General features: G+C 47.5%; 1 protein-coding gene across 9 annotated transcripts in view; it reads right to left on the reverse strand.

The window, feature by feature from the left end:
- Positions 1 to 3,520: 3,520 nt before the first annotated feature.
- Positions 3,521 to 14,523, reverse strand: part of CCDC191 (coiled-coil domain containing 191) — a 37,038-nt gene continuing 26,035 nt past the window's right edge. For 8 of the 9 annotated variants that reach the window (XM_073308580.2, XM_073308593.2, XM_073308570.2 and 5 more), the window contains 6 exons: positions 10,858 to 10,940; positions 8,716 to 8,817; positions 7,432 to 7,575; positions 6,459 to 6,611; positions 5,825 to 5,979; positions 4,217 to 4,431 (listed from right to left, as the gene is read on the reverse strand). In XM_073308580.2, coding sequence (XP_073164681.1) covers positions 4,299 to 4,431; positions 5,825 to 5,979; positions 6,459 to 6,611; positions 7,432 to 7,575; positions 8,716 to 8,817; positions 10,858 to 10,940 — 770 coding nt within the window. In that variant the 3' untranslated portion in view covers positions 4,217 to 4,298. Of the gene's footprint in view, positions 4,432 to 5,824; positions 5,980 to 6,458; positions 6,612 to 7,431; positions 7,576 to 8,715; positions 8,818 to 10,857; positions 10,941 to 14,523 lie in introns of all 9 variants that reach the window. The other variant, XM_078848293.1, reaches the window with a different exon arrangement.

Here is a 14,523-nt window from a genome sequence, read left to right on the forward strand (position 1 = left end):
TGCTCTGCGTACGATTATTTCAGCTGTTTGGCTGAAATCAGCGGGGGCAAGGTCTGATTCAGAAGAAAACTGGTGTTATGGTAAAGTTTCATCCCTGTGGACTTTAGTCCCAAGAGCTGCATTTCTAACCCATTCACTAGCACTAAATTCATGAGAAACTGCACCTATCTGAACTGTTAAATCCTAGACTGTGAGGGACATAACTGCAGCAGTCCAGGCCTTCACAGGCATCTGACAAAAAGCTAAGCACCTCCCAGTGACATGGTCTCTGCTGGAATCCTCCAAACTAGGAAGTCTGCCAGAGTATGGGTGGGTCTGCTAAACTAGCAGGAAGAAAAGGGAGGATGAGAATGCTGAAGAGCACCTAGGGCCCATCTATCATGCATAACCATGGGTTTGAGATACCTCATGTTTTGTGTGCTCTATCTAAGATGCATTATTTTCAGAGATAGTGCTGAGCAAACACTAATTGAAGTTAGTAAGAGCTGTGCATGCCCAGCTCAAACCCAAGGTGCCACAAATTTAGCATCCAAAAATTGAACCCATCTGTTTCATGCCATATGAGGGGTTGGTTCAGAAGAACCTGCCCCCAGGGCAAGGTTATTCCAGAATCTTCCTTTGCCCGTACCAGACACAGGATAGCGGTGGATGATGTCCTGCTCCAGTATGGCAATTCCTATGTTCCCACAGCTGTCCCTGGAAAAGCCCTGAACTGTCCCGTCACCAGCTGCCTGCTGCTCTACCTTGATGACAAAGGCAGGGTCACATTGGGTTTCTCATCTCACTAACTGCAATTTTACCTATACCAGGAATCCAGCCTTAGAGTGGGGTAGCGGGAGAACATACCATTCCCACATGACAGCTTCCTGACTGGTGCACGAATACAGGAGAATGAGGGAGGATTAAAATGTTCTCTCTATAAAAAGGAGGCCGGTAACCTGAGAACGGAAGGGCTGGCTCTAATGCATCCTAATATGTAGAGACTGCACTGGTGAGATTTCCACGGGTCCAGTGTGCACCAAGAGGCAGACACTGCTGCTACTGTTCTATCATCACACATTAGCCAGGAACGCACCAATGGGTGGAGGGGAGTCTAAATTGCATTGAAAAATTGAAGCTGGCTAGGTTGGTCCTCCGCTCTTCCCTTCTGCCCATGTTCCCAGTCTGCTGATCTTTCTCCAAAGGAGATCTTATCCCTTCTGCAGTGCCCACCCTCTCCCCCACCTACACAAGCAATCTCCCCAGTGCCCTTCCAGCTGCTGTTCTCTCACACAATCTGACCTTAATGCTGCTAGCTGATCTCCCACCACACTCACCTGTCCTCCATCTACACACCTTCAACTCCTTTCCACCCCAAGGTAAGTGCCCACATGACTTGACAGCAGTCAGGTCTGTAACCAAGATTTGGGCAACAGGCATGCCTTGTGTTACTTAGCATTTGAGAAGTAGGCTGTGGAAGGGAAAATTAGGGAACGATAGTCTTGTTAGGATAGAACTGAGGAGCTGTTAGGCTGTCATGGTACAGGGTGTGCTTTGTAACTTGCCCTGCTCTCCATCCAGTCCTCACACCCAAGTAGACAAAAGCCTGAGAAGAGAGGAGCCCTTGTTTCCAGCTTTGTTACACCAGTGAGAGAGAAGCAAATTCCAGTCTCCAAATGCCTGTGTCTATTGCTCAGGTGTTCAGAGCTGGGGACTGTTAGGAAGAATGTCCTAGCGGATCTCAGCAGGCATAGCAATCACAACTATCTAATATAGACACGAGATTTTTTTAAACAACTGTACTAACCAAATTCCCATGTGTAGGCTAGAGCACTATTTCTTAACTCAGCTGCAACACTTTGTAACAAGTTAAGGCCTAATCTTGATTAGGATGTAAACGGGTGATGGTAACTCATGTTAGTTAGTGTCCAGCAAACGCTTTCTAAACCTCTAATCGAGACAAGGCAAGTTGTACTTCAGCACATGCTAAACTAGTAGAGTTAAATTAACTTGTGGGGAGCCCAGGCTTCAACACCACCACTTTAGCTTATGCTAAAGTTCAGCTTGCCTTGTTCTGGACTAGAGTTTTAGAAGTTATCTGATCATGGTAGCTAGCTTGATCTAACTAACAATACATCTTTAAATCTTAGTCTAGACAAGGCCTACGTGTGGTTACAAACAAAGGATGTAGCAGCACTAGGAACAGACTAGGAAAAAGGGGGCTTTTTTAAAAATGGAACTAGTTGCTATGATTTGAAACTCCACTCAGCACCATGAGTAGATAGTTTCATGCCTATACACTTGAGTTAGCGGGTTGTGCTATAAGTTAGACTTGCTGCTAGGGTCGATCCCCATCCAACTAATGGTTGTAATGATGTTCAAGTGTCTACATAAAGTGCTATGTTTGTGTTTCAAATCCTGTTAGCAAACTCAATGGCAAAACACCTGCTTCTAAAGGTTAGCCTCCCTCTCCTCCCCCAATACAACAGTTTAGGAACAGTTCCTTATGGGGGCAGGGCTTCGTGTAAAGCTCAGCAGGACATGGGTTGTTCAATGATGCAGCTATTTTTGAGGGTAAAAGGACTCCATTCATTTAATAGAATCATAGAATATCAGGGTTGGAAGGGACCTCAGGAGGTCATCTAGTCCAACCCCCTGCTCAAAGCAGGACCAATCCCCAGCTAAATCATCCCAGCCAGGGCTTTGTCAAGCCTGACCTTAAAAACTTCTAAGGAAGGAGATTCCACCACCTCCCTAGGTAACGCATTCCAGCGTTTCACCACCCTCCTAGTGAAAAAGTTTTTCCTAATATTCAACCTAAACCTCCCACACTGCCACTTGAGACCATTACTCCTTGTTCTGTCATCTACTACCACTGAGAACAGTCTAGATCCATCCTCTTTGGAACCCCCTTTCAGATAGTTGAAAGCAGCTATCAAATCCCCCCTCATTCTTCTCTTCCACAGACTAAACAATCCCAGTTCCCTCAGCCTCTCCTCATAAGTCATGTGTTCCAGTCCCCTAATCATTTTTGTTGCCCTCCACTGGACTCTTTCCAATTTTTCCACATCCTTCTTGTAGTGTGGGGTCCAAAACTGGACGCAGTACTCCAGATGAGGCCTCACCAATGTTGAATAGAGGGGAACGATCACGTCCCTCGATCTGCTGGCAATGCCCCTACTTATACATTCCAAAATGCCATTGGCCTTCTTGGCAACAAGAGTACACTGTTAACTCATATCCAGCTTCTCGTCCACTGTAACCCCCAGGTCCTTTTCTGCAGAACTGCTGCCTAGCCATTCGGTCCCTAGCCTGTAGCGGTGCATGGGATTCTTTTGTCCTAAGTGCAGGACTCTGCACTTGTCCTTGTTGAACCTCATCAGATTTCTTTTGGCCCAATCCTCTAATTTGTCTAGGTCCCTCTGTATCCTATCCCTACCCTCCAGCATATCTACCTCTCCTCCCAGTTTAGTGTCATCTGCAAACTTGCTGAGGGTGCAATCCACGCAATCCTCCAGATCATTAATGAAGATATTGAACAAAACCGGCCTGAGGACCGACCCTTGGAGCACTCCACTTGATACCGGCTGCCAACTAGACATGGAGCCATTGATCACTACCCGTTGAGCCCAACAATCTAGCCAGCTTTCTATCCACCTTACAGTCCATTCATCCAGCCCATGCTTCTTTAACTTGCTGGCAAGAATACTGTGGGAGATCATGTCAAAAGCTTTGCTAAAGTCAAGGAACAACACGTCCGCTGCTTTATTTGCAGATACAGCCACATTGTGTCAAACCACAAGACAAGACTACTGACAACAGAAAGGCTTCCCGGGCTCTGCTCCAGTGCAAAAAGGCACGTTTCGGTTCTGCGCTTCCTGTCCCTTAGGGAGGAAGTTCAGTGTTTCAATTCGCCAGCCCTATACTAAAGGCAGCAAAAATCCCTGGGGCGGTTTAGAAGCAAAGTGCATCTGGCCTGGAATTTATCCTGCCTTGATTCTTGTGTTCTAGCCCTGCTCACTGCCTGTCTGATGGGGTGTTGCTCTGGTGTGTTCCCACTGTGGGAAAGCAGCCTTGTGGCTAAAGAGTGACACCAACAGTCCAGTTTCCACTGTCATCCTCAGGTTAGACTGAACGGTAAAAGTGGCACTTGAAACACAAGTAGTCATGGGCCCTAGAACACCTGCTTTGCCCCCCACTGCACCAAACCAGGAAGAGCTCCTGTCATTCACAGGGGTAAGCTCACATCACTAGCTGAAGCCTTCCACTTAGGTCCACTCTGCTCATCAAGGAGGGAGCGTTGCCCAGAGTCCTTCCTGTCATCTTCGGAAGTCGGGGAGAATTTCGGCTACTCTCTTGCGTAGCTGCTCTCTCCTTGCCTCTTTTTCTCTTTCCTCCTTCATCAGTGCTGGGTACTGCCTCCAGGCCCTGAACATGGTCAGTGTTATTCTCCTTTAAAAAAGGGAGAGGGAAAGGACAGATGAATGGACAGAGCCATCACACACGGCCATTAAAAGCCTCTGCTCTATTCTAAAACAGCCAGAGACCCCCAGGATTCATCCCCTCTATTGCTACAGTCAGGTCAGTGACAGATTAAAACTGTCCAGTGCAGGCAGTTTAATTACAGATGTCAATCATCCCAGAATACTAACACTGTGCCCTTCTCTCTTGCCTTCCCTCCAGATCTCACTCCTCTCACTGGAAGGATTCATTAGTCAGTGTTTGCTGAGTGCTCTGAAGATGAAAGGTGTTATATAAAGGCTAACGAGGGTCCTTGAGAAAGAGGAGGTGAAGGTGGCTTCTTCATGGGAAGCTCCCTCATGGAAGGAGTGAGAGAGAAGAGCAGCCTCATTCAGTGCAATTCAACGGCTTGCAGGCCCAGTCACTTCACTTCCAGTCTCTCTGGATTCTCCTCTACTCCTCCAGTTCACTGTGCCTGTCACCAATAACCAGGCACCATTCCGATCTTAGCCCTGTCAATCAGGTTCAGCATTAAACTATGCAGGAGTGTGAGCTAAACTTGCAAATTAAAACCAAAAAACACGTTGATTTCATTGACTCTTCCCATGAGCCAGTGATGGAGCTTGTCTGCATCAAACCCATAGGAATGGGATCTGACTTCTCTGCTTCCTGCAGTGTCTTTGAGACTTAGCTCTTCACTGTACTGACTGTAAGAAATGTCCTGTTAAACCTGCACTACAGCACAGCTATGGGAGAGTAAATTGGAATCTATTCAGCTTCATTCATCGTCAACAAAATTGTCAGCTTGGGACTGACAAAACTGCAGAATCGGGTAAGAGGCAGAAAGAACCACCTGGATTCTCAGATCCCAAGTGCTGTTTGCAGCTAATCAGTTTTGGATTCATAAACTGAGCCCATTCAATCTGCAAGGTCACCAAGAACAGCAGCTCTGGAAACCCTGCAATGTTATTCCCATACAATCACTTGACTCACTATCACTGTACGTAAAAGTTTTTCTAAGCTGGCTTTTTAACAGGAGCTGTGTGGCCAGATCCACTGACCGACTCTGAAACTTTCAGCCGTTCATCATCTTCTCCCTGCCCCTCCTCCAGGGAATTCAGAATTGCTGAAAAGATTAAAGACCAAACTCCCTTTTCCAATCTGCATGGAGCCATCTTTCTTCAGATATTCTGCACCCATTGTCAGCCCCGTGCGTATTGTGAGACCAGAATATCACAAGCAAGAGCCACCTTTCACATGTAAGTGACAGCAGGGTATTGTCTAAATATGGTGGGTTGAAGGGGAAAGGCCAGACACTCAAAAATGTCCCATAAGGTAGGTACATGCCAAGTAAGAACAACTCCCACTAGGGGAATATGTTTACCTATCACTGTGCTCAGCTGCGATCTTCTGCTTTTCCCATAATACACTCTTCTCCTCGTTGAGCAGGTCAAACCATGCCCAGAACAACTTTTTCTTGAGGGAGGCTGCATAGAGCCTGCTAGCTCTCTCTTCCAGAGCAGAGAGAGAATCCTTGAGCTGGAGAAATGACAGAGGGAAAGTAAGCTTGTTCTCCTGGCCTCCCCACTAAACAACCACAGAAGAATATCAAGGAAACCTCTAGTGAAGGTAATGGGCATGGGAATGAGAAAGAGAGGCAGGGAAGAGCAACAGGCAGCGGAGTAAAGGGGTAATGACTGAGGGGAGCAAAGAGGAGGCTGTGATTGAAGGGGTGAGAAGACGAGCAATAGGAAGGGGGAGTGATAAGGGGAGGAAGGGAGCAGAGTGGAGTAAGGCAAGGGGTGATGCGGACAGGGGAGAAGGGAGAAAGGGGTTGAGGAGGCAAGTGACATGTGAAAGGGAGGTCAATGTGACATAGCAGGCAGCATGCAAGGTTCATGTGATGCAAGGCTCACCTGGAGCCCATGGGTGCATGTGGTAGGCCCTGAAGTTGGGTTTGGAGTGTGAGAACAGTTGGTTGGGTTAGTAACATCCCCTCCCCTTTGGTCTGGGCTCACCTTTAACCAGCTCCTGAAGCCCCTTTTGAGTAACATGCGGGACGAGAATTCCTCAGCTTGAGCCATCTTCTCAGCGAGGCTCTCCTGGATGTGCCAGAGCCAGGCCAGCAGGCACTTTCTTTGCAATCCCGAGCTGTGGTGCTTTTGTGCCACCTGAGCAGAGTTAGGAGGGAGAGAAAAGGGCCAGTTACCTAAATAAATATGTTGTAGGACTGCAGCCAGGGAAACTCCACTGCAAAACTACCTCAGCTTTAATGTAAAAGATCCCATGATGCACCATACCCAACTGTGCCACACTCTACGCTGGCTTGACTATGTCTCTGACCAAGTGGCTGATCAGCTTGTGGACTGAGGACTGAAAGCCCCTCATGACTGCGAGTCAGTCATTTTTATCTTTGTATAACTGCAGATGCCCTCCTTACTCAGACAGAACGTCACACTGATTCTTACCACGCTATCAGCCTCAAACCTTGGGAGTATCGCAGGTAACTGCAGGCTAATCAGAAATGATTTACTTTCATCAGCTTTGAATTTGCTGTCTTTATTTCACTGTGTGCCATTTTGTTCTTGTACGCAGAGACATGGGAGCATCCAGCTGAGGTTTCGTCTGTCCTTCTTTATTTCATATACAACTACCATGTCTCCTCTTGCTCTTCTCCTTTCAAATGAAATAGTCCTAGGGCCAAATTTTCCAAAGCACTAAGGCCCAAACCCTCACAGGTATTTAGGTACTTGAAATTAATTGGTGTTAGATACCTAAATACCTTTGAGGATCCACTGCTGTGTGAATTTAATATTGGAAACATCCTCTATTAAGGAAGGATGCAGTGCCCTGCTCTTGCAGGGGGAGGGACTCAGTCAGTCAACAGCTTTTTCCATCTCCTTCTGCCTTCAGAGTCCATTACCCGTTTCTCCCCCACAACCCATCTGGCTGCTGCTTCCTCCCTTTCTCTTCCTTCAATAGGCACTTTACCACCATGTTTTCCTTGGCTTGCTCCCTCAGCCTCTTCCAGGGCTCCAGCCCCTGCTTTCTCAGCAGGACCTTCTCGTAATGGTCTCTGGCTTTTGCCAGGAGCTGCCGCTCTTTCTCCAGCCTTCTCTGCTTCTCCAGTTCTTTCTGCAATTCAAAGACCAGCAGTTTAACTCATCCGGGGTGAAATGGATGGTAAGGCATATAACACAGACAGTGAGTAGATGGGGATCCTGACCTGGCCAGAAATAGGAATCTGCAGCTTGTGTAGCTACTACCACAAGGTGGCCAAACATCTCTGACACATACAAACGCATCAGCTGCTACTGGAATGAGCCAACCATGGCTGTGTGGAGCAAGGGGAACAGTCTCCTTCAAGAAATCATGAAGGCTTGAAACCATTTTGGAAGAATGACCACAGTATTAGAGAAAGTCACTCCCAACTTGCATGTCAAAGGAATGGAGAATCTAGCACATGTATACATTGGTATGGCTCGGTCTCTCAGGGGTGTGAAAAATTCACACTCCTGAGACGCACCTATACCGACCAAGCCCGCTGTGTAACTAGAGCTATGTCAGTGAAAGAATTCTTCCATCGACCTAGCTACAGCCTCTTGGGGAGGTTGATTATCTACACTGACGGAAGAGCCCCTCCTGTCGGTGTAGGCCGTGTCTACACTGAAGTGCTACAGCAGCATTTAGGTTACTGAATGGGAGAGAGGAAGCATATCTCTGGGATTTAAAAGCATCTCGCTTGCCACAGCTCCTTCCCAAGCAATAGCCTTGAGATGGCAGTTCCTGCCTGGCAGAAACTGCTGGTGTACCAGAGGAGATATTCCCATTCTTTGGCGGGAAGCTGCCACACTATGGAACTCTTTCTAGGGCTTATTTAGCTGAGGCTACATATTTGTTACTGGTGCAGCAGGGTATAGGGACATGAATGAAAGGAGCAACCCAGAACGAGGTGTGGGTACAGCACAGCCAGCCACAATGCAGGCTTCCCCCACACAGCCTCACTGATGCACCTCAAACCTGGCAAAGCATCTGCAGGGACCATCAACTGGACAGTGAATGCAGCGTCCCCAGTCCATTCAAACCTCAGCCTCTGTTGAAACTGCCAGTATGGGAGCATCCAAGAGTGATAGTGGGTTTTATTCTGTGGACACCAGTACAGTAACTGAGATACCAACTCTTTTCATTCTGGCCACTGAACAGTTGCCAGAGGGTAATGGCTTTTGCTCTCTACCATTGTGGATGTGGGGCAGAGGCACACAGTGTTCTGCGCACCAATTTCTGCTGTCTCCTCTCTTCCCTCCTCTTCTCCAGCTGGGCCTCTTTTTCAGCAGCCTCCTTCCTCTGACGCTCTTCCTCTTCGGCCTTCAGCTGCACCTTGAAAAGAAGGACATGGCTGGAATAAAACCAGATGCACCATATTTGAACGTTTACAGGAACAAAGGACATTCAGACCAAAGACCAGAGAGGTGAGCATCCTGCCTCTAGCAGTGACCAGCAACTATTGTGCAATGATGTACATTAGGGTGGGGAAGGACACTTCTTCCTGCAAGTGATCGCTGTACAGCCTGAAGCATTGCATTTGACAACCCTTCTCTGTGCCTGAATAACTTTACATATTACTGAAGGTTATTCAGTCCCAGTTTCTCACTCAGCCCTGAGTTTCACAGGCTACCTCTATGATCTGGGCTGTTCTACTTTTACTCCCACACAAAACCATCATGAAGTTAGTGTTATGGTGGCTCAACTGTATTTCCCTGATGTGCCATGGACACTAAAAATCAAGAAAGTTGTTTCACTGAGGCAACATTCACACCCAGCACAGCACCATTCTCCAAGCATTCACCCTCTCCTGTCACAAACTTCCCACATACCAACACCTTCTGTAGCACAATCACTTTCAATTCAACAATGCTGTCACCTTCAGCACACACATCAAAGAACCAAAAACCACACTGTCTAAGCCCTCAAGGCGTGTCAGTCACAGATAGGCAAACCTATTTGTGTACCCAGGTGTACACAGTGAAACTTAGATCCTGGCCTGCCCACCAATTGAAACCTTCTCTATGGTTTGGTTAAGCCTCTTCAACCCACTTCCATCCCACAGGAGGCAAAACATCATTTTCTGGAGGATCCTTATTCTGAACTTCCTGATTTCAGTGCAGATAACATCACAACCTCAGCATTATAGTAACAGTTGGTTGCATTTAAAAGGGCCACTCTGTCAAAGGAACATCTATGACAAATTCCAGCACAGATTATAACCCACAAGAGCCCCTGTGATAGAAGAACCATGGAGATTGGCTTGGCCTCCTTCCATTCCACCTAACTCAGGTCCTTGGTGAGATGCTGCTCTGTCTGAAAGCAGCTGGGCTCAGGATTTCATGTGGATTATCTGATCTTCTTATTTTCAGGATTTATTTCCCCTATAATAAGGTAATTCACATCTAAACAACTCCCTTCCTGCCTCTAACCTTCCAGGCATTTGTTTGAAAGTGCTACCTGAGCCTATACAGGTTGGAGATCCTGGAAAATACTTTCCATGGGTTAGGGTGGGGCTAATCACATTAATTACACAGACACACACATACATGGTAAATTATCCTTATTTGCTGGTAGACATTTACTACTAAATAAAGAAATGTAGGATTTGCGTACTGGATCAGATCAAAGGTTCATCAAGCTCTGTGTCCTCCTGATGTTACAGAGGAAGGTAAAAAAAACCACATACCTGGCTGGATATGCAGTGCTGCACATGAGTGGGTGGAGCAGGGGAAAAAACCCCTGTCTATGATGACCCCTGAGCCCTGTCTATGATAGCAAAAATCAGAAGTCCAACCACTTTCCTTAGGTTTAAGGACCTTGTGGAGGGAGAGACAGTTTGGCAGGTGAAGAGATGGTGACACTTTTCGGATGAGCTTAGGATTTTCAGGGACTCCCCCCAGATGCATAAGAGATGTTTTATTTCTAGAAGTGCTGAAGATGCAGCATGTTCATCCAGGAGCAAGAGAGGCAGAGAGTCTAGTATTTCACATCACTCAATGGTGACCCATGTGGACCATTCAGTACTGGAACTGATGGGCTCTGAAGAGAATCCCACCCCATCCTCCCTGGTTGGAAGGATAGTAGGCATGAGGGAGGGGCTTGGAAGAGGGGCAGAAGTGGGGAAAAATGAGCGACTTCAGCGCTCCAGCAGGGAGGTCAATCACTCACCAGGCTGTGTGGGTGGGGATGTCCTGCTGTGATAGGGTTTGTTTATCTGTTTTTGGGGTGTCTATCAGACACTTACCAATGGGCTCAAGTTCATTATGTAAATGAAGGAGGAGGTGCTTTTCCCAGCACTTGACTGTGAGGGGCTTCCTTTCACAGCCACTCCCTCAGCCGGGATGTCTCAGATTAGCTCTCGGCTTTACTTACCAGTTTCTCCTCCTCTCTTTTTCTCTTGGCCTCTTCCAGTTCCCTCCTCCGTTCTGCTCGGTGAATTGCTCTCTCTTCCATGGCTAGAGAATTAGGACCAAGGAGACAAGTAGGATTTTATTTGTAGTACGAGCTACAAGGCCATGGTAGCAGTTTGGGAACAGGACGAATGTGCAGTTCTGTCTCCAAACTCACACTCGAGCTGGACTTGGCACCGTCAGTGTTGAGGAGCTCAGGTCCCGCCAGCTCTTCAGTCTGGCAGTGCAGTGGAGGACTTGTGGGAAGAAGTGACACTGGTTATGGGAGTGCCTGACATTGGTTATGACTGACCCCCTGTGGCCACCTCTCAGAGCAACATTGATGGGCTCGGATAGGAGCCACGTCCAGAGTTTCTGCAACACAGGACCTTTAAGAGGAGGTAAATGCAGAGAATCTGTTCCTTTCCTCTTTCCCATCCCTATGAGACACATGATGGCCTTAGTAAGCTCTATATGTGATCAGGATATGCTAAGGCAGAGGTTCTCAAACTGTGGTCCGAGCTCCATTCAGGTATTCCGTGGATAGTTCCCGCTACGGTGTGCACCTGGGCGGCCGCACACACAACAATGAAGGGCCACCCACCTAATTAGTGGAGCCGCGCAGGCGTGGCTCCACTAATTAGGTGTCTGGACCCTGGAGAAGACACCCATGTAAGGTGAGGTGGTGGCCTTGAGGGGAATAGGGAGGGGGCAGTGGGGTGAGAAGAGGGGTTGGGGGAAATTTGTGACGTGCAGGGCTGCAGTGGCCAGAGAAAGAGGCAACCTTCCCCAGCTCCAGGGCTGCAGCTGCCAGGGAGAGACCCCCCTCCTTCCCAACCCCAGCTCAGGGGCTGCCGCAGCTGGGGAAAGAGAGCACATCCATCACATTAGAAAGGTAAAACTACTGATATTAAAATATGAGTTGTGTGCTTTTATTTGTAGAACAAAAAACCGTGAATTATTATTAAGGGTTTTTTTATAGAGAGCTTTTATCCAATGCACTTTACAATAGTTAGCTAATGGTACAAACAACATTTGGAAAGATCATTAAGTGGTGCGCCGAGACCCTCAGCAATTTTCAAGTGGTCCGTGGAAAAAAAAAAGTTTGAGAACCATTGTGCTAAGGATATTGAGCAGATAGTAGGTTCAGTATAATGGTACAGGACATTCTCCAAGCAGCCCTTCTCCATCCCCGGAAATGGCCAGTTTAGGTGTAGCAGAGCGTTCCCACTGATTTTGTTTGAGAAGCTAAGCAATGCTTCCTTGCAGTGTTTGGAGAATCATTCAACGTGGTTATAAATTATTCCAACATCCACAACAGTCTCATGTAGCTCATCAGCAAAAATGACCCACACCTGGGGTAACACAAAAGGAGACTCAATCCCCCAGAAGGCCTCATGTCTTTGCAATTTTGTTTTTACTGAATGGATGTGCTTGTCCACTGACGCCTCTGCTAGCAGAAGACACCTCACATTGGAAATAAACCATGCCTAGATGGTCAGCTTCCAGCCATCAGATCCTGGATCACAAAGATCACAAAAATCTTGGGGTTCACATGAAGAATTGATTTGAGACCAGAGGTTAGTCCATGGCAGAGTGATTGGGCTGACTTTTGACCTCTACTGTTCAAAGTCACAGCTTACCGCATAGTACTAGAGTTAAAATGGCGAGAACTAAGAGAGAGAGGGCATAAGCTAAAAAGGCCTCTCAGCAAATGTCAGCCTGATGCATGTACCATAGCAAAACTCCTGCCCAAGGCTGTAAGATGGGCATCTCTTATTGAGTGGAGAAAGCTGGGTTATGGGCATGATAGGAGAGGCCTTTGCTCTAAACTCTTCAAAAGTGATGAGTTTTGTCCTAAGTACAAGAAGACAAAGTGTCCAAGGATGGGACTGTATAGTTTCACTCTCCTTGTGGTAACTGAAAACGGACTTACAAGGCAGGGAGGGAGCAGAGACAGAGAGAGTTGCCAGCATGACAATGCAGAGTCAATAAGGCATGGTCCCTAGGTTTTACTCTTCTATTCTCAGGCTATCCACATAAAACATCCTTTTTACAGCGTGGCTGGCACTTTAAAAGGAGATGGATCTCAGCCCGTGCTTAATTTGTGCCAGGGCTTGCCAGGGCTGAGCCTCAGCACCTCTGGGCTTGGCAGTTCATAGCCCTGGCACCTCTAGGCTTGCTGCATCAGTTATGAATGTTAAAAAAATTGCTTGAGCCCCAGCACCTCTTTCATTACAAATTAAGCACTGGTCTCAGCCCCACCTGTGACATGGCCAACTGTACTCCTCAGGTGGGAACATGTGACCGGTGGGTCATGTGATTCAATCAGGGCCTCTTGGATAAATGAGGGAGAGGCCTGGATAGAGAAGTGACCCAGAGGTATCCGGGGAGAGAAACTTCATCAGTGGCCTAGCTGCTGAGAGCAGCTAGGCTCTTGTAGGGACCCTGAGAAACCAGGAGAGCAGCAGAAGGGTTTGCCTGACGACTTCTTGGAGCCAGAGAATTGGACAAGGCAGACAGAGGCCTGGGTAGGAAAAGCCTGGGAGTGGCTGCTTCAATTATTTTTGGGACCTTAAGTATGGTTTGAATTATTCTGAACTTTGTTAATTAACCAGACCCCAGGAAGGGCTGTTGTTATTACACTTGTGACAGGAGTCCAGGAGGGGAAACTGAGGCAGAGTGCCACAGAACCGCCCCAAGGGGGTGCTTAGGAGGCAGCTCTTGTTGCAACCCTCAACAGCCAGCCTACAATGCCTGGGATTGTTACCTCCCTTACCAATAAAAACTGGCAGTACACATCAGTCAGACTTTAAGAACAGTCCCATGGAGAATTTTTTTTTTCCTGATTCTTCTGTTTGGGTGCAGAGGTGCAGTGCAGCTGATTGAAGGGGAGCTGCAATGGGATCTCCAAGAGACCTGGACAGATTGACTGACTGGTGAGAGAGGTAAAATCCACGGGTTCAATCCTGGAGACCTTACTCATGCAAGCAGCTTCCTTAGCTTACTCACAAGGACTTCAGGATGCAGCTCTTCATGTTGTTCTGACTCTTGGGGTATGGGTACAGTTATTGAGATGCCACTGCTTCTCACATGGCTTTTGTGAGATCTGTTGAAATGCTGCACTCTCATTGGTCAGCAGAGAGGGTGAAATCATCATCAATGTGTCACAGTGCTGATGACCTCATCTCTCCAGTATGTTCTGCCAGAGCTAGTCTTTGCCCCTCAGTGTCAGAGTGAGGCAGTGACAGGTGCAGTTAACAACCAAAGGCAGTTCAGTCTTTTTATCACAGTAAAGAAATTGCTTCCCCAGTTCTGCTAGGGCTTTCCCAGCCAGGCTGTTTTGCTGTGAGAGATGGGCCCAAGTCAAATGAATCTGGATTTTGATCCCTTCCTTCTAAGACTTGGGGGAAGGGCATGTGCTGGGATCTAGGGTTTTGGTTCAGCTGCATCTCTAGTTGATACAGTGATAACAACAAAGCAGGGCAGTGGGACCCATCAGCAAAGCATCTCATCTTCCAATAGATAAGTGCAATGAGTCACGGGACTGTACATAGCAGGAGTTAGTAGGGATGGCTGCCCACTCCCCAGCTGTCCTGGGCCCACTCTCTCTGTGGGAGTGAGGGAGAGAAAGAAAAGGCTTCCAGGT

This window comes from Lepidochelys kempii, chromosome 1 (assembly GCF_965140285.1).
Source record: "Lepidochelys kempii isolate rLepKem1 chromosome 1, rLepKem1.hap1, whole genome shotgun sequence".
Classification (NCBI taxonomy): Eukaryota; Metazoa; Chordata; order Testudines; family Cheloniidae; genus Lepidochelys; species Lepidochelys kempii.